This window comes from Nipponia nippon, unplaced genomic scaffold (assembly GCF_047370975.1).
Source record: "Nipponia nippon isolate SJK-2023a ecotype South Korea unplaced genomic scaffold, ASM4737097v1 scaffold_7, whole genome shotgun sequence".
In the NCBI taxonomy this organism is placed as follows: Eukaryota; Metazoa; Chordata; class Aves; order Pelecaniformes; family Threskiornithidae; genus Nipponia; species Nipponia nippon.
In genome coordinates this window covers 52,904,754-52,928,354 of record NW_028262391.1, presented here as the reverse complement: position 1 = coordinate 52,928,354, position 23,601 = coordinate 52,904,754, and the positions used below count along the sequence as shown (strand labels likewise).

The 23,601-nt window shown below is 49.3% G+C and overlaps 1 protein-coding gene across 2 annotated transcripts in view; it reads left to right on the top strand.

Moving 5' to 3' along the window:
• The first annotated feature begins 4,570 nt into the window (after window positions 1-4,570).
• The window catches only part of FANCA (FA complementation group A), a 37,475-nt gene continuing 18,444 nt past the window's right edge, over window positions 4,571-23,601 (top strand). For both annotated transcript variants that reach the window (XM_087738841.1, XM_087738840.1), the window contains exons 1-21: window positions 4,571-4,770; window positions 5,324-5,433; window positions 6,414-6,486; window positions 6,953-7,095; window positions 7,708-7,803; window positions 10,122-10,195; window positions 11,316-11,428; window positions 12,171-12,253; window positions 12,719-12,752; window positions 15,073-15,139; window positions 15,710-15,822; window positions 16,764-16,840; window positions 17,330-17,471; window positions 18,034-18,167; window positions 19,145-19,255; window positions 19,673-19,768; window positions 19,866-19,925; window positions 21,375-21,463; window positions 21,874-21,934; window positions 22,033-22,082; window positions 23,198-23,274. In XM_087738841.1, the coding sequence (XP_087594967.1) occupies window positions 4,731-4,770; window positions 5,324-5,433; window positions 6,414-6,486; window positions 6,953-7,095; window positions 7,708-7,803; window positions 10,122-10,195; window positions 11,316-11,428; window positions 12,171-12,253; window positions 12,719-12,752; window positions 15,073-15,139; window positions 15,710-15,822; window positions 16,764-16,840; window positions 17,330-17,471; window positions 18,034-18,167; window positions 19,145-19,255; window positions 19,673-19,768; window positions 19,866-19,925; window positions 21,375-21,463; window positions 21,874-21,934; window positions 22,033-22,082; window positions 23,198-23,274 (1,843 nt within the window). In that variant the 5' untranslated portion in view covers window positions 4,571-4,730. The remainder of the gene's footprint in view (window positions 4,771-5,323; window positions 5,434-6,413; window positions 6,487-6,952; window positions 7,096-7,707; window positions 7,804-10,121; window positions 10,196-11,315; window positions 11,429-12,170; window positions 12,254-12,718; window positions 12,753-15,072; window positions 15,140-15,709; window positions 15,823-16,763; window positions 16,841-17,329; window positions 17,472-18,033; window positions 18,168-19,144; window positions 19,256-19,672; window positions 19,769-19,865; window positions 19,926-21,374; window positions 21,464-21,873; window positions 21,935-22,032; window positions 22,083-23,197; window positions 23,275-23,601) is intronic.

Below are 23,601 nucleotides of genomic sequence, written 5' to 3'. Positions count from 1 at the left end.
AGAGCTCTGGGTGCTGCAGCATGGCCAGGAGCAGCAGGAGCCAGCCGAAGGGACTGGGATGAGGAGCTGGAGCCTCCAGGGAGATGATGTCCCATGGGAATGTGGTGGGGGGGGATGACGTCTGGCAGCCACTGGGAAAGGCTGGCGTGGCACGGTGCCGACAGCGGGCTCGTGCCCAGGCACCAGCGGGCGCCTCCAGACCTGTGGGGCGGGCAGGACGGTCCTGGCAGAGCAGAAAGGACAACCAGCCCGCCGGGAAAGGTCAGCTAGAGCAAATTAAAGCTCTCATCATGATGAGCTTCCCATTTCCATGATGGAAAGAGCATAAAACCCCGTCTCAGCTCCATTAACCCATGAGCGTAAACTGGGGCCAATCCCGGAGCTGTGCTGGCAGGGCTGGGAGAGGGACGGAGCGGTGCTCGTCCATCCCACGTGGCCAAAGAGCCACCCCGAGGCCGGAGACCTCTGGCAAAGAGTCTGGGACAGTGCCTGCAGTGCCACGGAAGAGAAATGCCCTCCGATGCCTGTCCCGGAGAACCTGAGCAGTGTCAGCTCCATCTTTGGGGAAGGAAATGGGAGAATGGAGTTGGACGGCGGGGAAACGCAGCCCTGTGCGGAGCCCTGGGGTTTGGGAAGGGGGAGGATGGATACAGATGATCCAAAGCGTCCCCGCATCTCTGGGATTAGGCAAACGCACCATCGCCAGGGCAGGAGCGCGTCGCAGGGGGCCTCGGCCCCGGCCAGACCCGCGTGTCGCAGGAGAGCTGCACGGCTCCGGCCCCACGGAGCCGCTCTTGGCTGCGGCGCCGACGTCTGGGTCTGGCTTTCCGCACCGAGGAGTGAGATTTGAATGCGACATTTACCCTGTCATCAGCCGGCTTCGGAGCCTGCTCGGGAAGCGACTTTAGAGGGAGGAAAGCTCTGCGTGCTGCCCACCGCAGCGGGTCCGCGCCGGGCCGAGCCGGCTGCCGGCTTTCCTGCGCCGCACGCACCTGCCAGCGCCTCCGGACACAGCCAGGGCGGCACCGTCGGGGATAGGAGTGGGGAGGGTGCGCGGCGTTTGAAGGCGGCGATAACCCAACCTGCAGGATTAATGGGAACGCATTTGAATTATAAAGCACAAAGCCCTTTGCTTTGGGTAAAACTGTAATTAATATGAAATCAAGATGTAATTAAAAGCTACCGTCTTGGAAAAAATCAAACAAAAGCCAAGTGTGCATGTGCATAGGGGAAATATAATTAAAAATGAAAGAAATGGGGAAAAAAAAAAGGAACAGGTTGGGAAATGGTTGCGGAGCACTATGGGAAGGTCACATTTCCCGGCTCCCTGCCACCCTCGGCATTGAAGCAGGATGCGTCCCAGCAGAGCCGGGACGGATGCACCTATCCCAGTTTCCTTAGATGCTACGATCAACTGGGAGCCATGAAGGGAGAGAGCGTTTTGCAAGGTTGCTCGCTCTTGATGCGTGCCGTGTGCTGGCCTCAGATGTGACCGGTGTTGGAGCAGCTTCCCGGCGTCGCTGCCCCCCGACTCCGGGCAGGGATGCTGAGCTCTCGGCTGCACCTCCCCGTGCCCCCTCGGAGGGTTTCTCGTTCGTTTGGCCATCGCAGTGATGGTTTCCCCCTGATTTTTCTTCTTTGGTCAAATCAGAAACGAGTCCCTGACTGTGCCCGGTGTAACGGGCCACTCGCTGCTCCCAGACTTTCTGGTTCTCCGAAATGCCCCGGCCAGCCCCAGATCGATCGGGCCCCTGCCCTGAGACCAGCACTTTGGTCTCCCCGGGAGGAGGGCCCCCCCCGTCTGGGGCAGGAGCAGGTCTGTGGCGGGTCTGTCGTGCACCGGAGGCACCAGGCTGCCAGGGCGCAGACACTGCAAGAGCTCCCCGGTCTCTTCTCCGCATGAATAAACTCAGGGGCACCCCAGGAACCCGAGCTCCAGGTCGGCCGGCCTGCCAGGGCCAGCCACGCCGGGTGATTCCCTTGCAGGAGCACGAGCGCCCTGAGCCGCAGTCCTGGTGAAAGCAACGGGGGTTGTGAGCGCTGGCGGCCAGCGAGGAGGGCCCAGGACACGGACGAGCCCGTTCCTGCCAGGTGAGTGTGGCTCAGGGCTGCGGTGCTTGAACAGAGCAGCCCAGAGCGTGCAAAGCCGCCCGCCTTGCGGAGTCGGTTCTATTGCAATGGTCTCTGGGGTTCCGCGCTCCCCTTGTCCAGGTGGGAACAGCCAGGCCGAGCCGTTCTCGGAACGAGGGGAGCGAGCCCACCGGCTTCCCTGCCCTTCTCCAGAGCTGCCAGTCCCACGTTAGTGCCTCCGGGCCGGACCCTGCTCTCGGCGCAGCCGTACCCGGTCCTGCTGCCCGGCACGGGCTCGGCCAGATCTACCCTGCTGCAGGAGGAGGTGAAGGTACTGCACAGGCTCGGGGGGCTGGAGAGGCAGAGAGATTGAATCCCAGAACGTTTGTTAAAGCTCCATTTCCTTTCTAGAGTCTTCTTCATTAATATTTTAATTAAAACCAATTTTCTGAGCAGACTGCATTAACTCGGCGTACCTCACAGATAACGCATTGAAGGATTAAATATAGCGAGTGCGGCTCTTTGCAGGCCACAGCGACCTGCGGGCAGCATTGGCAACAGAGACATTTACTGTTCCACTTCCACCCGTGGGCGATGGCGTCCCTGGCCCGCAGTGGGGACGGGACGGACGCGGGGCTCCGCAAGGCGCGGGGCGCAGGTACCGGCCTGTCTGCAGGCAGCCGGGGACGTTTGGGGACGACGGGACGGGGGACGCGGCGGTGGCCACCTGCCTGGGACACGTCCCGGTGGCTGGAGCTCAGCTCAGCCCCCTGGTGCAGACCTCAGAGCTCGGGGATGAGGGGATTTCCCCTCACCTCCAGCCGAAATTACCCTCCCTGCCCCATCTTTATCTCTTTGTACCTTGCTAAAGAATTCCTTTTCTTCCTCCCTGCTTATCTCCAAGATGTCTGGAGGCAGGTCCTTTCCTTCCCTTCCCTTAGTGATGCAAATATTTCATTTTCTTGCAGATGAGTCCTTTGGCTTCTTCATCATGTTAATTGTTAATTGCTGGCTGTCCCCTCAGTCTGGCTCCCCTCCATTCCCCCACGCCCACCCAGTCTGTGCCTTCCCAAGGCCAAGGCGGAGGTGCCACATCCACCGACCTGCTCCCGCCCGCGTCCCCGCTCCCTCAGCTGTCGCCGCGTCCTCCGTTCCCCTGCGTGGGCCATCCCCGCCATCTGCAAAACGCTGCGGGACAGGTTTTGATTTGTTTTACCGGCTCGGGGCTCCCCCAGCTCCCCAGCCAGCACCGGAGCTTTTTGATGTGCCCCTCCAAATCCTGGGGCTGGCACAAACTTGACGATGGCACCGGGGGGTTTAAAACGATTCTGAAATGTGATTCTGGAAAGGGTTTCACGCGCTGTCTCAAAGCCGAGACTCGGTGCTGTGGTGACTTTCCGCAGCCTCCCCGGCATGGTGGCAGCGGGAGGAGAGGCAAGCTGGCTGCGGGAGCCCATCGCACCGCCAGTGCCAGAGCCGGAGCCTCGCCGCCCGCCGGTGCTGCCGGGAAGGGTTTTCTGGGGCTGTCAGCAGCGAATGCTGACTCACCCACTGCCAGGGCCAGCACTGCAATGAAAACATCCCACAGCCAATTCCAGCACAGCCTGTCCAACGTCTGCAAACAGAAGCCAGCCTCTCAAATGCCCCGGGGCTGCTCACCCGCCCGTACGCAGCCATCCTTCTCACCGCCTCCTGCTCCGAGCCCTCCGCCGGGCACGCTAACAGCAGCTAACCCGCAGCGGCTAATCTCCAGGAAGGATCAGACGAGAGGCAACCGGGAAAAACCCCTGTGGGAATTCCACACTGCTCCCTCTGAAACCTTTATTGCCGCCGGCAATGCCCGGCTGGTGGCTTCTCCCCGTGGGAGTTCAGCCGCCTCTCGTCCCCTTCCCTGGGTGGTACGAGGGGCACGCAGCACCCTCGCCCCGTGGGAAGCGGGGCTCCGAGGGGCCCGTTTCACCGCCAGAGCTGTCTGCAAGGAGACCGAGGCCGGGAACGGGGAACGCTGCGGCTGTCGGAGCCGGGGACGGGAGCCGGTCCCAGGGACGCTGTGTGGGGAAGAGGCCTGAGAGATGGCGGATGGCCTGGAGCAGGGGATGGCCGCTGCCAGCCCTCGTGGCCCTGGCCCGGCTGGTCTGTGGGGGTGTCTGTGCCCGCCGTGCCGAGCCGGGCCCCAGGCGGGTGGCTTCCCCTCAGGGCCTGTCAGGGGGAACCCCTTCTCCTGGTGGCCATGTCACGGCTGCGGCCTGAGCCACCCGCCCCTGTCCCACACACCGCCTTCGCCGAGCGTGCTCCCCTCTTTCCGTGCCCTACCCCTGCGTGTTCCCCCGCATCCCACCTCACCCCCTCCCGCCCCATACGGCGGCTGCCCGCCTCCCCCGACCGACACCGACACCGACACCGACACCGACACCGACACCGACACCGACACCGACACCGACACCGACACCGACACCGACACCGACACCGACACCGACACCGACCGCCCTCCCCAACATGGCAGCCCCCGCCTCCGCCACTACCAAGATGGCGGAAAGGGTGGGCGCGACGCCGCCGCGCTTCCAGCCAATGGGAGGAGGCCGCCTCCCCCTCGGCGGGCAGCCAATGGCGGCGCAGGGCGGGCGGGTTTGTTTGGCGGGAAGCGGGCGGGGGCCGCCGTGATGGCGGGCCCGGGCGGGAGGACGTGGCGGGACCTGCTCGGTAGGTCCGGGCTGAGGCGGCGCCGGGGCTCCTCTGAGTGAGCTCTTGGCCTGGCGCTTCTTGCAGGGACAGCGGAGGGGAAGGGAGGGGTGAATGTCCCCTCTCTGCCCTCATACACCCACCTCCTCCAGCCTGCATGGTGCTCCGGGCTCCTGTCAGCCCCTCGCCTCCGCTCCTCTGCAGCCCCACTGCCTCTCCTCCTCTCAGCAACCCTCTCCCGAAGGCTGGTGGCCTTCCTGTGGCCCTGCTGCAGCTCCTGTCCTGGCGTGGGGGTGTCAGGGCAGCACTCTGGTTGCTTTGGGCCAAGGGCCTTCGGAGGCCGATGGCTGACGGTGCCTGACAGGGCTTTGGCTGTGCTGGGCTGATCGTGCTCAGCTTTTTCTGCAGAGCTGCCTGGAGCAAACCATGCAGAAATATCCTGCACTGCTGCCATGCTGCTGGCTAACGAGGGTCTGACCGGCCCTGCCTTCGCCCTGTCAGTGCCATGTGCTGTAGCAGCAGAGAGCGGGAGGTGTCGTCAGCTGTGGTTATAAAAGAAATCCAAACTTTTCAGCAGGGAGAGCCAGGAAACGAAAAAGCACCTTTGGGAGCGGAGCAGAGCTCCGGGAAGCGGCTCTGCGCCTTGTGGATCACCATCAGAACCTGAACGACCTCCTCCTGGAGGTAGGAGCGGGGCGGTTTGGGGCGTAGTGGTCAGGCTGGGGATCGTGGGAGATCCCAGCTGGAGGTGGGTTCCACCAGGGCCCCTCCTAGGGCAACCGTAGCACGAATGTCCCAGGAACACAGTTTTCATGATAAATGAAAAGAAAGAATGGCACTGTAGGAGTAAGCTGACGTTTAGAGGTCTGTGTTGCAGAAATGAGATGATTTTTTTTTCCTTTGCTCCTCTATGTTTTATTGTCACAGTCTAAAAATGGTTAAACATGGTTTGGATTTGGGACAAAGGGAAATCCAGCACCTTTTTCATGGGGTCAGAACTGGCTTCTTGTGAATACAGGAAAAAAAAGTCAGGAGAGACTATTGGGTTTTCTCTGAATCACCAACCTTTTCTGACTAACGTGACTGTCCTTGTGAAAACCTGTGGCATTTGCCGATGTAGACGCTTGAGCCAACATTCTGAATTGGCCACGTTCTACCTTCTCCTCGTGTACTGGAGAGAGCTTCTGATTTTGATAACTTGAATAGACAATTCAAATACTTCCCACAGTTCGCCCACAAGGATGTTTCTTTCTGTACAGAATATTTGTCTTTTTATAAAGACAAAAGGGGATTTAACTAGAAAAGGATCCAACATTTTGACATGTTTTATCCAATACTTATGTCAGCATGGCTTCACAGGAGGGACTTGAAAGACAGAAATTCTGTTCCCGGTGCTGCTGCTGCTGTGTTGGGTGACTGGGGACAAGTAACTTTGACCTCTTCTTTTCTCTGCGTAACATGAAGATAACCATACTTGCGTCTCTTGTAAAGTGCCCTGAAATTTCTGGTTTACCATGACCCTGTGGGGGAGCTTGGTGTTAATTTCACTTCAGTTGCTCCAGCCCCCAAGAACGCCAGGGCTGCTCAGTGTGCTTTAGGGGGAATAGGTTTGTAAACGTGTGTAACAGACATCTAAGACTGTTATGTTTTTGTTTGGCTTCCAGGTGGAAGATTCAGTCAAGCCAGGTGGACAGGGTGGCGTAGAGCACCAGGAAGCGTCGTCAGAATCATTCATAGGTGAGTGAAAGAGTATCTGTTGGAGACAGGCGTGGGAAAGAACTTTTCTTTATGTACTGAATTTCTGCCTGTTAAATGCAATCCTAGGTTTACTTTCATTTCATTGTTCTGGTCTCCTATTTGGCTACTCGCTTCTTACTTGTCTGGCGATGACACCGCTGGCAAGGCCTGATTGTTAAATATTTTGATTATTTGAAACTGTTGCTGTGAGCCCCACAAGACTAAAATACAAAAATCTACTTAGCAGGGATATTCCACCTCTGCCCCTGGATGTTCTGCCCCTGTTTTATGTACAATAAAGGAATGATACGTGGAAATAAAAATGATTTGTGACAAATGACATCTGTGCTGGAAGGAGTTTAAGACCTGGGACTTCTGTCTTCATAGTCATGTGTTCAAACCCTTTTTTCTCCCATGCTGTCAGCTTTCTGCTTTGTTTTGTTTTGTTTTTTTTTTTTTCTTCCAGTCTCTGTTCTGCAGGAACAGGCCTCAAGACTGGGTGTACCCACAGCAATCTTGGCAGCCAAAAATGCTGTTAGCAACATCGAGCGGATCTGCCAGGCTTCTGCAAGCCCCTCTCAAGTACCACTGCTGAACTTGGACCAGAGAGTAAGGGAAAAGGTTTACATTTAGTTTATCAAGAAAACAGTATCGTTACGCTTGACTTTAAACCCAGTTTATCTGTTCTGATAAAGTCCCCCAAACACATAGGACCTGAGTGGCCGATTATTCATTTACGTGTCCGATACGCTCACAGAAGTACGGCGTTCTCCTATACAGGAAAGTGGCTGTTTTTGACAGCTTGGAAATGAAGTTTTTTGTCTGTTGCCGAAGTGCCGCGTTACACAGGTCTCTCTAAGCAGATCCTGTCTTGTCACCTCGGCCTTCCCTGGCGTGGTTTGGTCTCTCTTATCCACGGTTCCATCTTTATCGATCGTCTCGGTTTGCAGTGTAGCCAGGTGTGGCGATGGCCGTCCCTACGAAAGCTGTGCCGTGACTGCTGGCTCAAGTCACCTCTGAGCTGCTGTCAGGTGTCACTGCTGTCAGCCCGGCTGCCTTTAGTTCAGCCTTAAGATGAAAGGTTTGGGCCTTTCCCATGAATTCTCTCCACGAATCAAGCCTTTAAAAAGCAGTAAACAGGGGAAAGCAACAAATTGTTTTTCTAAGAATGTGTTATTTACAAAGGAAATTGTTTCTGCTTCCTTTCTGGGGTGATTCCAGAAGAGGTTGTCTTGCTTGCTTCAAACGGTCAAGGATTTGCTGGCGAACTATGTGTTTTGTCGCTCGCTCTTCTGTCAAGAAATGTGGAAAATGAAGGTAAGAACTCGCGGAGAAAGGTTGCCACGTTACGGACCGTTTGGACTTCATCTGAGGGATGTGGTAGCGTGTTTTCAACCCTCCTCTCCCGTGAAGGCCAGGGATCACTGTTAAATGGACCAGTGAAGTGCTGCGATTTCTGTTTGGTTTCCCTTGGTGGTTTTTTTGGTGACCTAGAGCAGTCTTGTCACTGTTCATCCCTGCTCTGGTCGACTGCAGTCATGAACTCCTCCTGAGAATGACTGTGGGCTTTCTGACGTTTCAAAAGCATGAACTGCCTTATAAATGGTGGGGGGTTGTTTTGTTCATTTTAAAGCAAGTTCCCTGGGAGCTTCCTTGCCTCTGTAGCAGGATTTGCTTTTTTGAAGAGGACCTAGTAGAGGTTTGGAAGTAGGTGAATTATTAAAATTGTGTGGCTGCTTCTGAGAAACTGCCACAAAGGAGAGCTGACAGCGTCCTGGTGATCAAGTGTTGGTTTTTAGGGAGCCAGGCAAGCAGCGCTCTTGTCTCTCCGAAGGAGATGCCTGACTCTTTCCATTTGTACTGAGCATGGCCGGCTCTCACTGGGAACTAGTTAGGAAGGGCATGGCAACACAGTGCCCAGAGTTGCAGCATGGTAATGGGGTTAAACTCATCTGAGGGGGCACCGCAGTTAATAGAAGCTTTGGGGGCATCATTTTCTTTCCTATTTAGCTTCACTGCCTTGCTGTTACCAACGCGATACGCTAGTAACTCTGCCCATCAGTTGGTGCATAGGTTTGCCGTCTGGGCTCAGCAATCCAGACCGATTGACCAGGCAATGCCGAAGCTCCCAGCTGGCTTCTGCTGGGAAAAAACAAACCATAAACAGCGCGACCTGGCTGAAAATAAGAGCGTCGGTGAAAGTGGTTAGTGTGGAGGGAAAGGAGTCGTACCACAGGGTGGCACGGTCCCAGAAGTCCTTTATGTGCTTTGCCAGCGCTATTCAGCGCGTCTTTGGCGTTCTGGTTCTCCGCTGTTTATCTGGGCACGGCGATAAGCCTAAGTGAGTTCACGCAGAAACGGCTTGAGAGAAATAGGACAGCAGCTAACAGGTTGCATCGCTTCGCAGATGTGTTGTCTTGATTTCACCTGGGTGGTTTGTTTTCTTAAGATAAATGGTGCTCTAAGTAGAGTTAAGGACTTTTTGTCAGCGGGATGGTTTTGGTTGCTCGCTGCTCTGGTGGGAAAGAAGGAAGAGGCTGATCTGCCAAGATAGAGGCATGCTCTAGTCTCAAATATCCAATCCTGGGCTGAAAATAGAATCCTGTGTGTTTTGTAGGCTGATTAAGATCTCCTTGTTCTCAGGTAGACATGGAGATCAAGCGCTGCTGTGTAATTGAGATTGTTACAGTAAAGAATTAGGTTGTCAAAGACAAAGTATGTGGGTGAGTCTAGGGTCATGCTGAGAAGCAGCTGCTAGTTGCTGCAGAAAGCTCCTGGGGCTTTTCTTCTGAATGGCTTGTGTGCCCAAGACTCCCAAGTACCTCTGCCTTCACAAGGTGTGAAGATTTCATTTCTGGCTTGCAGTGTTTCTGTATGGAGGCTGGGATGAGCAGAAGTTGCTGCCGGACCTTTTTCCCTGCCAGGTGCACCCCGGGGTCCTGTTCTGCTGGCACAGGACGCCCTCCGGGACGCGCCGTTCCAGGCGGGAGCTGGAAGGGATGTTGCAGGGAGGCACAAAGGGTGGCAGTTTCATCTGTATGGAAGCAACGCCTGGTGCTGATTTTGCTGACGGCGAGCCGGGCGTTCAGGAGCAGGACCGCCCGAGCGGTGCTGGTTTTCCCTCTGTGTCCATCGGCCTCTCTGCTTGTACGGTTGCAGTGTCTCTTTCTGTAGTCTCCTATTGGGAAATGGATTTGAGAGCAGCAAACTCGCTTCACAGAGACTAATAAACAGTTAATAGGCTAAGCGATAATTCTCTAATCTGTTTCTGGATCTGAATTAACATGACTTGAAACATAGCGGTGTTACCTGTTTTTTGGGATATCCACTGCTCCTTTCAATATGCAGCATCAGCATTACTCCAGGGGGACAAAGATGGATATATTTATTACTTGACCATGAAAATTTAAGATGATGATGCATCTACAACCCTGAACCATTCAAAATTTGCAGGAAGGAAAAAATCAAATAATCTTTCCTCATCTGGTATTTCCTATGTTGTCGTTTTAAAATTTGAATAAGTTCTGGATAGTTTGAATAAACAGAATTTAGTTTTATTTTTTTCTATATAGTTTACGTTAGCCAAATGTTAACTGCAAAATGCAGACTACGACCTAATTGCGACATCCCATTAGGACCCTCCAGTGCTGGAAGCTGTGTGGCACCTGCACAGAGCCGACATCGCTGGACTGGGAGAGCTGCTGGAGAGGTGAGCAGAGGTTTAGAAGTTTGCAGATGTATTTAATCTCTTAAAGCCTATTGAAATGTAATCGGGGATTAGTCATGAGTATTCTGGACTAAGAATATAGTCAGATGCTGGCGAGTGATCAGATGAGCAGGACTGAAGAAGTTACCCTGGGTTTGAGAGGTTACTCCGGGCTAATCAGCGCAGTTTAAGGCGCGCCGGCTGGTTGTCTGATGGCTGGTGCATCAGTTGCAATGTGAAGAGAAGCGGCAGGGTGAGAACCGCCGCCGCAGACCATCCTAGGAGATGCTTTGTGTACTGCTTTGTTTCGCTGGCGCAGATGGCTGCATGTGGGTGGTTACCGCGCTGCGTGGGGAAGGGCTCGGTAATGCAGCTCCTTCAGTGCCTCTGCCCGTGCCGCCAGGTCTGCTTTAGCAACTCGCATTTAGCCCGTAAAAATGCACGCTGGTCTTGACGAGAAGTCTTGCTTTGCAGACGCTGTGTGCTTCCGTCTTCACAAAACCTTACATTTCAGTAAGGTTTGGCAGAGTTAATCTCCGGAGAATAGTTACTCTAAGAATTGATTAATTTTTTTTTTTCCCCAGTACAGAACTAACAACTAAAACCATGTATCCTTTGTGAAGCTCAGGTTGTTTTCTTACGGTGTCAAAGGAATGTTACAGTCATCTTTCAGGCCGTTGATATTGGTTTACTTGTCTGTTAATGGGATAAGAAAAAAAGCCTTCAGTGCCCACTGTACTTCAAATTTAAGCAAACCAAAGGGATTGATTAAGAGCTTAAATTTTTTTTTTAAGCATTTTTATCCAAGTATCTTAGAAATTGGAACAAAAGTCTTTCTTCTAACAGAGCTTTTAAAATGGAAATACTTTAATGTCAGAGAGGAGGAAATACTTGAACGCAACTTCACGTGTATTTTTTTTCCTTTGGGTGTGTTTGTTGTGGAATCTTTTTATAAAGCAAATGAAGCTCTCGCTGGTCCAAATTAAAGAAATGAAATGCCACATATAGGGCAGAGTCCCGCACAGATGGCTCTTTCCCGAGTCCAAGAAGATGGCGGAGCAAAAAACCAAGCATTACAAAGAGCAGGAGGGATTGAACTGCATGTGCTTTTGTTTGTTCTCAGCAACCCGGCCGCCCCTGCTGTGGTGGAGTGGCTGTGCGGCAGCCTTTGCGGCCTCTGCGAGCGGGCGGAGGAGGCCTCCGGGGACGCGGAGCTCGCCGGGCACGTCCTCTCAGGCAAGGCACTCAACCGGGCGCTGGGGGAGCGGGGCCAGGCTGCTGGCCCCCACAGCCTGCAGCAGGGGCTGGGCAACTCAAAAGCTTGGAGGTGTAAGAACGGAGGCCTCGCTTTGCATTTCCTTACCTCATTTCACTGAGGGGAATATATTTTTGTATTTGGCGAATTTAGCAATTTTTTTCCTTTAAAAGATAATTGGTTTGAATTTCTATATCCCTTTGAGTTAGAGTATTGCAAGAAAGCGTCGTTGCAAGGTGTATGGGGCCAGGGATGGTGTACTGAGAGCGTGATGCTCCTCCAAAGTGTCCGAGATATTTTGGACCAGAAATATTTAACAGTTCCATTCTCCCCTTGTCATTTTCTATTATTTTTTTCCTAAACAAAACCACAAAATAAAAAAATCACTACACAATTTGATTGAAGAGCCGTAGCCAGGCCTTTGGACCAGTGCCGCTGGTCAGATACAACCCGCATGAGTTCTGCAGCGGTAATAGAGCACAAGACCTGTAAATTATTTAGTCTTTATTATCCTTTAAGTTTCTGTGCTCCTTGCCATCCATTGTTCTAGGTCCTTTTGCCTAGGAGTAATTTTACTCCAAGAAAATAAATGATTCCTGCTGACTGCTGTGTAGTGAATGAGGCTTTTCAGACACTGGTCCTGTTGGGAGACGGGGAGGCGAAAGAGCAAGTGATCCTTATTGAAAGGGGATGCTAAAACACCAATTCCTTCTTGATTTGCAGACTTTGCGATCGTGTTGCTTCAGAATGGCTTTCAGCAAACTTCGGAGCCGGGAAGGAAGCTGGAATTCAAAAAAGTCCCCTATGTAAGGACAAAATGAACCTGTTTACAAACGGTTATTTACAAAAGTAGTGCCATTATAGAGCTCTGTGCCTTGCCGAGTATAAATAAATCAGCTTAGAGCAACAAAGAAAGGGTGGTGGTCCCGGTGCTGGAGTGGGTGAGGAGGAAATGGTGAAACCAGAACGAAGACTTTTTTTTTTTTTAGAGAGAGTTTCTCCAAGGTGAGGTGTCAAGGGTTTTGTAAGAGTCCTTAGTTTCACCTTGATTGCTCTTTTTTTCCATTTGAATGTGAGGCATGGCATCCTGCTGAGCAGGGGAAATGCTTGCCCTTCTGTCTGTTCTATCTGTTCTACCATAAAGCCGGAGGTAGAAGTTAAGCTTTCCATTAACAGGGACAAACCCCTTTATTTGAGTCAATTTACTTTTTCTGCATATAACTGTACCTCTTTTAAACTCTAAATGGTCTTAATTTGTCAATTTTGAACAGATCTGTCAAGCTGTCTTACAAAGAATGTTGACATGTAAGTGTTTGAGATTCGTAGCTTTGTGCGGTCGCTGCTGTTTGCTAGACTTACGCTCCTTGTTCATTGCTAAACCTCTAAGGAGAAATCCTTTGCCTGAGATGTGCTTTTCCTCTGTTGTGCATAATATTTATGTCACTGATTTTACGTGCCTCTGTTTTCCCTTTCGCTCTTGCAAAGTGAGTGTCTTCTAACGCTGCAGAAAATTTCTTGCCTTTGATGCTAATTCAGTTTGCTGCTCCCAGCTGCAACATCAGGTTGATATCTGAGCTGATTTTTAGCAAGTTCGACTGGAAGCAATCCAATCTGCTGTAGCACAGAGGTTAAGCTAGAATTTTTTTTTCACGCTGAGCAAAACCACCTAACGTACACGTGTAGCCTTCAAACGGCCCGTCTGCAAGAACTGTCCCATGGACAACGCGCCTGTTTTGACCCAGGCAGTGCTGCTGCTGGGAGCTCAAGCGTAGTAGTGCCTGATTTGCATTGCAAATTCCGATGCAGAAAGACTAAACACACACGAGGGTTATTTTTGTCTTGTGTCACAGATGATCTTCACGGTAAGTTGCTGTTATCCGCTGTACAGCGGTGGAAGCGTTCGCTTACACCTCCTCACGTTTGCTTACACCTCCTCGCGTGCCCTACACCAGCGTATCGGTGTAATCTGACTGCGCGACTGCTGTTACCTTCCCGTCTCCTTAGTGACAGCGCTTTACCGCTTCTCTTGCTGGCACGTTTCAGCAACGTGCTCGGTGCTGCGGCAGAGGTTCGTGCTTTTTGTCTGCGGTAAGATGACTGAGAAGCAGGATGCAACGCAAAGACGGCTCCCTCCCTTCTGCGTCTCTGCTGATGGGCGCTGCCAGCCTGATCCCTTACCCTGCGTCTCGCAGGGAGCGTTGCCTGTAGACAGGGACACCTTACAGACCTTGTGGAAGGCTTCCAAAAAGGGAAGGCTGTAAGAGAAGTGCTTTATTATTTAATATGTATGAGTGCCATCTCAGGTGGCCCCTTAACGGTGTTGGTACTTGAAAAATAACCCTTATAAACACCGGACCAAGGGGATTTTAGAGGAAGAGAAGCAGGCTGCTGGCAGTCAGGCAGGCGTCTGCTAACCTGCTCTTCATTTGACCTTGGCGTTTGTGCAGCCTGCATTGCCGCTGACTGGCTTGCAGTCTGTGTGCCTGAAAAAGCGAGTTTTATAGAAGAAATTTTTGTTAGTGTATGCTTTTGGGTCGCCTTTGAGGGCTTTCACTTAACTCATCAGCTGCTTTGAAGAACATTAGGATTCTTGATGTAAAATAATTCACTATTAATGAAGATCTTCACGGGAGGAGAAGGACAGGCTAAGAGCAGTGTGGGAGCACTGTGCTTCACAGCAATGATCTGGCTACATTGAACTCCTGTGCCCCAGGATAAGCAGAGTTTATCTCCTTTTCTCTATTCTCCCCTACTTAACCTTAAAGCATGCCTCAGCAGGGGAGGAGAGTATTACATATTAACGCTGGGGACTGCCTTGCTAAAGGCATGCGAGGGACCCTGTTTCGCTGCCCCAGCTCAGTAAATTTCCTTTTCGGGGTGCTTCACCGGATGATCCTAATAAACCAAACTCTTTTAACTGTTAAAAAAGGAGACTTTTGAAGGTAGGGTGGGATAAGAAACAGAAAAACTGCTGCTGCAGCAGGCTGTAAGGCAGAGGCTCTCTCAGATTGTGGCTTTGAGTGGTGCAGGCGGATGGTCGAGGCCATGTGCTGTGCAAGCTGCCAGCCTGTTTGACCTTTACCAGTCATTTTGGGGCAGATCTAGCTTTTGAAGGAATTTCTGCTAACAAATGTACCACGAAGTCCCACTGCTGTTGCAGACGTGTGGCGCTCACAGCAGCGTGCTCTTCGGTAAGAGCGTGGTTTCCAGGGGTTGCTAATTCAAAGCCTGCTTGCGCAAATCCCTGCCTCCAGGCAGACTTTTCTCTCGTGCAGCTTTGCAGTGTTCACACTCGCAGATGTGCTGCACGATTAGGATTGGGTTTGGAAATGAAATGCTAATTTACGTGCATTTTTAGATGGCTTAATTATTAGCACATTCTTGGGAATGCTTTTAAATTGGTTCCAGGTTAGTGTTAATAGTTTTTGAGTCTCTGTGTTGCTTTTGAAAAAAATTTCAGAAGAATTTAATGCTGCTGAATGGCTTCCACACATTTCCCTAATGGGGTCACCTTCTTAAAGGTGCACACATTGCTTGTTCCAGTTAGTTCCTGCGGTGTTCACTGTCACGGTTCCTTTCACTTCCATTTCTCTCATTGCGTTTTTGTCTTTGCTTTGGGGTACAGGGGTGCTTGATGCTGTTGGTAAAGAGAAACAGGAAGATGTTTCCACGTTGCAAGCTATGAGGTTCTGGTAAGAGACGCTGTTCCCCTGAATAATGCCAGGAGGAGGTTTTTATCCACTGTTAGACTTGTTGCTGAAATAGGAGGAATGGTCCCTGCCCCGTGCTACTTATGTTTAGTAATCTCTCTAATAATATATGTGCAAGTAAAAACGCATGTAAAAATATGGCTCTCAGGTGGGAAAGGGTGTTCTGGCAGTGCTGGAACCAGTCTTGGAGCACCCTCTTGGCAAGTAGCGAGTTTCCCCTGTCAAGTTTTCCCGCTCTGCTTCCGAGCAGAAACACCTGGAAGGTACCGTCCTCGTCTCCTCCGGTTCCCGCTTCCAAACTCCTTTTGTCTGACAAGGTTGTGCATGTCAAGTCGGTCCTGTCCTGTGCGGGGGTATACGTTTGACTCAAGTTTGTAAATATAATAGCTACATGGTATTGAGTAACCAACAGATTTTTAAAAATACATACAAAAAAGTATCTATCTCTGGCAGTTTGATAAGAGAGATGTAGAAGAAAAACGAGTCCTTCACCAGTACCTGCTGATCATACTTTCTGTGTGGTGTTTCTGAATATTTCCTTGTCCTTTGCAGGCTGAATGTGTTCAGTGGGTCGGTCTATAAAAGTGCGGTTCATCCGGATTCCTTGCAGCAGTTCTTTAGACACACCCTGACCGAGGTTCTCACCTACAACCCGCTGTTGAAAGGTAGGAATAGGCGGGGAGGAGCGAGCGTCTGCAGGGTGTGTTATTGTGGTGTGTCCGGAGCTCCGTCCCACCCCGGCCTCGCTGAACAGAGCCCGGCCTGGGGCACCCAGCGCCAGAGGAGCTGCCCGACTCCCCAGCTCTTTCCCCGGGGCTGTATGAGCAGGCTGCCAGATCAGACAAAAAAAAATTCATCTGGGCTCTAGAGGGCTGTAGCTCCAGAGAAAACTTGAGGTGGAAAATCAGTGCCTTCAAACAGAGCTTCAGCCAATGCCTCGTCAACAGATATTTGGAGTAACACCTAATAGCAGCCTTTACAAAGCAGAGACAGGAGAGCTCCGGCTGCCGGGAGTAGTTCTGTCTGAAGGAGAAGCTGGGTGGGAGAGGGGATGCTGCAGAGAGCGCCTGGGGCTAACGTAGCCTGGCCCCTGTGTCAGTCTGGTTTTAAGCACTAGAGGTGGCCTTGCTCTGCTGACTGGCTGTTTCTTTTGGTAATTTAGAGATAGAGGCAGGAAGGCTTCTAATCCATGTAATTGTGAAGCTTGATGTTTTTAGGAAGAAACACGTTTGGGCTACAAAATCACTCTGAGCTATGCTCTAGAGCTGCTTACCTGTTGCGTGGGAGAGTCATGTCCTTGCTGGCTTCCAGTTGAAAGACGTGATTGAGGAAGCAGATGATTCCTTGCCGGTTCTCTGTGCGTGCGTTACGTTGGCCTACGAACGTCTGATCTCAAGAACGGCTTTGAGATGACGGTGCTGCAGTGAAATGGCACGGTCCTTGTTGCCACAGTTCACGTTCCAAAGGCGAATGAGGGAGAAAGGATTTCGGCAGTTTTTAACATATCTGGCTGTCAAAGCCAAAGGGAAATCTTGTGTGGTTATGTGTTTTGGATGTGTTTTAAAATCGATTGCTGAAGAGTAAACTTTTCTTTTTCTGGGTACAGTGTCTGATGCCATCCATATGCAGAAAGAGTGGAGCTTTACAAGAACTTGTTCGCTGCTGTCTACCTTGTATCGCAAAGTATGTCTTCCTGGTTTCGCAGAGAGAACTTTACTACGTTGGGTTTATATTCATTGAAATATCTGAAATGAGATTATTTAAAAACAGTGCGTTCCGGTCGCAGAACCTGAACCAGCTGCCGGGAAGTGTAGGCAGTCTGAAGCACAAAGAAAAAGTACGACTTTTGTGCACCTAGTACTTTTGAAGAAAAAGGGACTTTTGTGCAAAGCTCTTAACGAGAACAAAGATAATAGTTGAAGATGTGAGTTTATACTGTTACAGAATAGGACGTGACTTCTGAAAGAATTGGAATATTACTGTTTATTTTAGCCAGTGCTGGTTCCAAGCCGGGATGATATCTGGCCCTGGAAAGCTGATGCAAAAGAGGCACGCAGGATAGCTTCTCCAAAACTCACGCAAAAGACAGCTGCACGTTAATCTTGACAGTGTATTTAGCTCTTATGGGTGGCCGTATGTCATAGCTAAAATGAATTGCTATCACTCTTCCAGCTGTTCGTGGCATTCGGTGCAAAGGAAGTGATCTGCCAGCTGCAGCAAGTCCTGGAGACTCACGAAGTGAACTGGCAGCATGTCCTGTCCTGTGTTTCCACGCTGGTAGTCTGTCAGGCTGAGGCGGAGCGGCTGTTCAAAGGTAAGCCTGCAAGCTAACGCGTGCTTGTTTGCTTCTCAGGTACGGCGGGGGAAACCGTGCCGACTGGTGTAGCAGCATAGTCATTCGTAGTTGCTGTTTTGAGATTCCTGGATGGAAAAGAACAGCAGAAAATCTGCTTTTCCGTTCAGTCATTGCATGTCAGTGGCGATGGGAATGCCAGGCCTTGTGCCTGATGCTTCTCAAACTTAGTGTGCAGCTAAGAGTGGTTATTTGGTAATTACCCTCATTATTAATCAGAGTAGTGATTACTGAAGCTTAGTTCTTCTATCTCACCTTTCCTAGCAGACCTTGTTTGACAGTTTCTTACTGATTATCTCATTGCTGGACTCCCTGCAATTCTTGCAAGTTGAACTCCTAGAGTATTTGACTGTTGAAAGTGCACGAAGAAATATCAGCGAGTCCCAAAGGCTCCCCAGGCTGCAATACACATCCTTCTTTATCTGGCAGATGGTTTATCACAGATATTTGTCTTCACTTACTGTGGAAAATTACAGCACAGCTGTCAAGAGCAAAGTTGGAGGTTATTGTTCTATGTTTCTAGATCTACTGAGCCATCTCCTGATAAAGGCCTTTGAGAATTATGATATGGAAAATATGATCACTGCGTTCCTGATAGCTCGCCAGGCTGCTCTAGAGGGCCCTGCTGTGTTCATGCCTTACTCGGAATGGTTTAAGGTAAGACTAAATGAGGCCCGACTGGTAATCTTTGTTTTAAGTACGTGAGAAACCTGTGCATAAGGAATGTCCTGCTGCACAGCAAAAGCCTAGTTTCAGACAAGATAGCCAGGAATTAGAGAATAACAAGTGATTGTGTTGGCATTAGGAATGATTTAATATTTATTACTGCCTTTGTGTCTGCAAAGAATACATTTATTTGGCTTTCTCCAGTCTTCCCGTCTTTCATCTTTTAAGTCTGTCTTGCCTTCTCTAGTTATTTGTCAGGAATGCAGACATGTAATTCCTGTTATAATCATAATCTTGGATGTATTTCAGTATCCTGATAACCAACACTGTTGTTACTGCCTAAGTTGTGGGTTATTGCAGATGAAGCATTCCTATTTCCTGGATGTTTGCATGCAGCTGTAATTGCTGCGTTTGACCTTATAGATAATTGGTCGTTAGCTTTTAGTTGTAAACATGAAGGTATTTTAGGTATGCAAATCTCCACATCATTTAAATCTGTAAATTCCTTTGCAAATCTAAGCTCAGCCTTTGCTGCTAGAGTGTTCAAGATGTATCAGAAGGTAAACTAGTTATGTTCTGTATAGTCTCAGACTGGCTTATTTTCCTTATGCCCAGCTAAAGCTGCGTAGAAACCCGCAGATTCGTGGTTCCCTCATGAATCCAAATCCTCTGGTGCATTTTGGCGTTGCCTTGTTTAACTCCTCTGAGTGTTCTCGTAGTAGCATATCAGAACGAACTCTGAGCGTGACATGGCAGGCTTTCTGGAAATGGGACAAAGAAACCCCAAGAAAACTTCCGTAGAGACTTCTGTGGACTTTCTCTGGGGACTTTTCTCCAGACGGATTCTCTTGACGGAAAGCAGATATCTGTAATGGATGTCTGGGATTTCTGCGCTGAGTTCAGCGCGGTGCTGGGATGGGGATTCTCTCCGCGCTGAAAGGCTGCGTTGTCATTTTCCCCCGTTTCAGGCTTCCTTTGGGAACGCTGGTGGTCACCACGGGAGCAGTAAGAAAGCTCTGGTCTTCCTCTTTGAGTTCTTGTCAGAGCTAGTGCCCTTCGAAGCAGCGCCGTACTTGAAGGTGAGAAGATGCTAACAGAGGTGGTTTTCTAAAGGCTGATACAGAACTGCTCCAAAGTGAACGTATTTGTGTCTTTGACTAGGTTCAGCATATTATTAACGTTGTTACAGTAATTGCATTACTTCCGATACATTATTGAAAACCATTTCTTCCTGAAGTAGGGAAGTGCAAGATTCTTTTATTTACTTGACAAGGAAAAGTTCTTTCATGGAGTTTAAATTTAAGCTCTTCAGTGACTTATTTTGTTTGTTGTTGTTGGGAAAAATTACATGTCAGTTGCAATGAAAATGGCTTATCTTAAAACAAGCAATAACATCATCTTTGGGGAATATTTGTAAATACTGTAAAAGTTAACCAGAAATTTTACGCTAATTTCCTGTAAAAATGGCGAACCTTGTTGTGGATTTCTCATTTCAGGTCCATATAATGTACCCGCCTTTTGTGCCAACAAAACATCGGTCTATTCTCTTGGAGTACATCACTCTGGCTAAAACCAGACTGGCCGACCTCAAGGTTAGTGAAAATTGTCTCTTTGAAGCGAGTTCTGTCTGGATCTGTCAGAATATTAGCTGTGTTGTGACCACGTGCGTCTCTCCGTAACCTCACGCAGGTTGCTATAGAAGATATGGGACTCTATGAAGACTTGTCTTCCACCGATGAATCTGTGCAGGTACCGGTGGTCTGTCTAACAGTTTTCTCATCAGTCATGCCCCTTTTTCTCTGGAAAAGAGCTCGGGTTCTCCACCTGTCTGCCATTTCCACCAAGTTTTTTTCACTTTTTCATCATTTTCATCATGCTGCTGAATCTTCTCCAGCTTTAAGACAGAGGGGTTAGTGGCCATAAATATGCAGACTCTCCCCGGATTCCATGAAAACTAGACTCACACAGGGGACAAACAGACAGTGATGAGTATTCCATGATGAGGCTGCAGAGGAACTCAGCAATTAGCCAGCCGGCTACTGGCCAAGCAGTGCCTACATTAGCTGACCAGTCAGCACCTGCTGCTTGCCCATCCTGTACTGTGGGAGATCAAAAATAAATGGAAGATTCCGCGGGGGAGGATTTAAGGGACAAAGGGAGATCTAATGGTGCTGTATGGTGGGGGGATGCAGAGCACAGGTTTGCGGGAACTGGGGCTGCGTTGGCTCTGCCGATTGACCAGCTTCTTACAGCGGTGACAAGATGGATTGCAGATGGATTTGCTCCCAATGATTTGATCACATAGCAAAGCATTTTGTATGTATCTTTTCAGCATAGCATGGCATCGGTTTGGTGTTGTATCAAAGTGTTCATATTCAAAGGAGATTTGGGGAGGGAGTCTGCAGTGTCACACTGTGGTTCCTGATAAGTTTTGGGTAGCAGCAGTACCTGATAAGGAAGCATTTGGCTCTGTTGCTCCTTCCTACGTTTCCATCACAAGCGTGGCAGACTAGGGGCCTCGTTTACAGTCGGTCCACTGGAGTACAGGAAAGGCAGGCTGGTGACAGGGTAGTTGGATGTACTGCAATGAAATCCAGTCCTGTGACGAACAGAAAGCTGTAAGTGAAGATTTCATTTCCTTTCTTCCAAGTCTGATCTGTTTGTCCGTTGAGAAACTGGCCCGGGTTGTTGCAGTCGTAAGATGCCTTATGGCTCGAACAAGAGAAACCCGGGGCGGCAGTCCCTCTGCCTGGAGCATAGTAGCGTGGGCTGGAAGCGACGATTATGGGTCTTAATTCCAAGTGCGCAAAGTAAAATAGAATAATGATAAAACAAATCCAGAAAAGATATTGTCCCCCGTGGGGACAATTGAAGAAACAAAGTGATGTTAAGCAGGGGTATCTGCTGCAGTTGCTGTAGGAGGTGTGGACAGAACTACACAGGCCTTTGGGCTGACCCAGAGTAGCTGTTATTTATAACAGCCTTATCGAGGCAGGCTGATGGTTCAAGCCTGGTTTCTCCATCCTGCGGTTTTACTCGGCATATCGGGTAGTTCTTGTTATTCAATTGCGTTCGTTCAGTCACTTTCCTTCACAGCGCAGACAACTATTGCTAACCCTGAAAGGACAAGCAGGGAAGATTATCGTCACCCTTGATTTCTCACAGCATCTTTCTCTCCTTGTTACTTGTGTGAGCCAGCCCCAGGGCCAGGCACTTCGTGATGTTGAAAAGGCCCTTCAGATATTTGAAAACACAAGGAAGATCCCAACGTCTGTGATAGAAGCCAGGTACCATGTGCTTTTCAGCTCTTCTTGGTTTTAACCTATAGTAATAATAAAAGCCAAGTCCAAATCAAAATAACAAAACAAGAAAAACTGAGGATGTGAGCAAAGGAGGTTTTGGGAAATTCTCTCCCTATCCGCTTCCTCAGTAGTCATCTGAACAGAGGCTATTTGTGCAGAGAGTGAAAAGGCATATGCACACCTGCAAGAGAAGTCTGCAATTGCTATAATAAATAAAAAGCAAAATTAAAGAAATGAATAACTGTTGGCTAATCTGAACTTGATTTGTCTGTGGTTATTCATGTTACCATGAATGTTTCTTATTTGCAGGAGCCAAATTAATTCTTGAGGTAATGAGATGGCACTTTGCAGCTTTGGCGTTGTTAATATTTTGCTATATTTATTTTCTGTCTCAGTATTTTCAGGCGACCCTATTATACTTCCTGGTTTCTTCCTGCTTTGCTCAGGCCACGTGTGGTTAGTATTTGTTTTTGGCTTTTTTTTTGATCCTCCCATTTAGATGTCTGTTTGCAGACAGGTAATTTGTGCCTAACCTGCCTGTCTTTCTCTTGCAGCTCCCTAAAACCCCAGATGCGTGCATGGCTTTTATAGATTCATTAAAGAGGTATCGAGACTTCCCAGTGTTATTTTCTGTGCTTCCGGACTTTCTCTTCAGAGCATTTGACTTTACATCAGATTATTGGAGGCTTTGACGCCTTGTTTACAAGCCTTGGCGAACCCTCGTAGCAGGGCTTCGTGGCCGGGCTTGTCGCTTGCAGGTTGTGGATGGGATAGCTTACCCAGATAGGTGAAGGTCTTCAGTTCCGTAATTAGTCCTCTAGCCACCCTAAAATCATTATCTAGAAGTCCCGTGCAGCCCTCTGTCTGCAGGCCAGATACATTTTTATGCAAACTTTGGAGGATACTGCTGAATATAACATTTCCCCAGGAAGATGAGCCCCCTGTGAGAAGCTCCCCTCTCTTTGGGGGAGGATATAGAAGGGGAAGATGAAACTTAAATGTGTGTTAATGCTTTATGAGCTGTTCTGGAGGGACACCAGGATCATGTCCCAGGAGAACACAGCCCCTCTCAGAACTCAAGCTTGTCCTGCGTGCATGTTTAAAAATGCTTTTCTGCATTGCAGAGACAGCTTTCTTTTAAATCCAGTAATTCCTCTGTAACCTGTCATGAAGAAAAAATGTTCGCAACGCTGCCTGCAAATGGGGCGTTTGGTCCTGCCTTGTCATTCCAGTCTGACTCTAAAAAAGACTGGATCATTTTTTAAAATTAAAGTTGTAAGAGAAGCAGCTGAGTTCTAGGGAGCCTCGTGTAATACGTTTTTAGTATGGAGGGCCTGCCTAGCAAGGTCAAACTTTGGTCTCCATCACATCAGCATTTTAGACGTGTGAATACTGCACGTCACATAATTTACACTCTTGTGCGGCCTCAGGCATGTACTATGTATGAAATAGGTATTAATGCGTGCATTAATAATGGATATAATATTAGTTTTGTGTAGTGTGTGTTACACGTGTAATACTTGCTATGAAAGCCTTGGATATAAATTTCTGGCCCTCACGTCAGATGATGATTAAAAAATGCTTCAGATGCTCTGCATGCTTTGGAGCCTCTGTAATTACATTGCATAGCATAGCTGTTGTTTATGCTTATAATTAATAAAGCTGAAGTTTGACTGTGGTTATGTGGTATAATAAATGTCTTTTTTTCTATTATTATAGAGCTGATAAAATACCCTCAAACTTGTACTCCACGTACATGCAAGCCTGTCGTGCTATGAAAGAGAAAATCTTACAAGGTAAAAAAAAAAATATAACATTTACTTATGGATCAGTTTGAAGAAAAGTTAATATTTCCATTGATGCCCTCCTGAATTGAAAGTTTTCAAAAAGTTACAGCTGATTAGGTCTTTAATCTATGTGTAAATACGTGTACGTTCTTTATGTCTTATTGAGGTGTTAAATAGTCGCTCTGGTAACGACTTTCTCTGCCTATCCTGCTTGGGTGGGACTTTTGCAGTCCGTGCGGAGCTCTGTGCCGTGCTGAGGCTGCAAATGATGCCTGAGCTAGCTGATTTAAATCTAGCTCAAATACATCTCCATGAATCAGCATTTGCAGCTCGGAT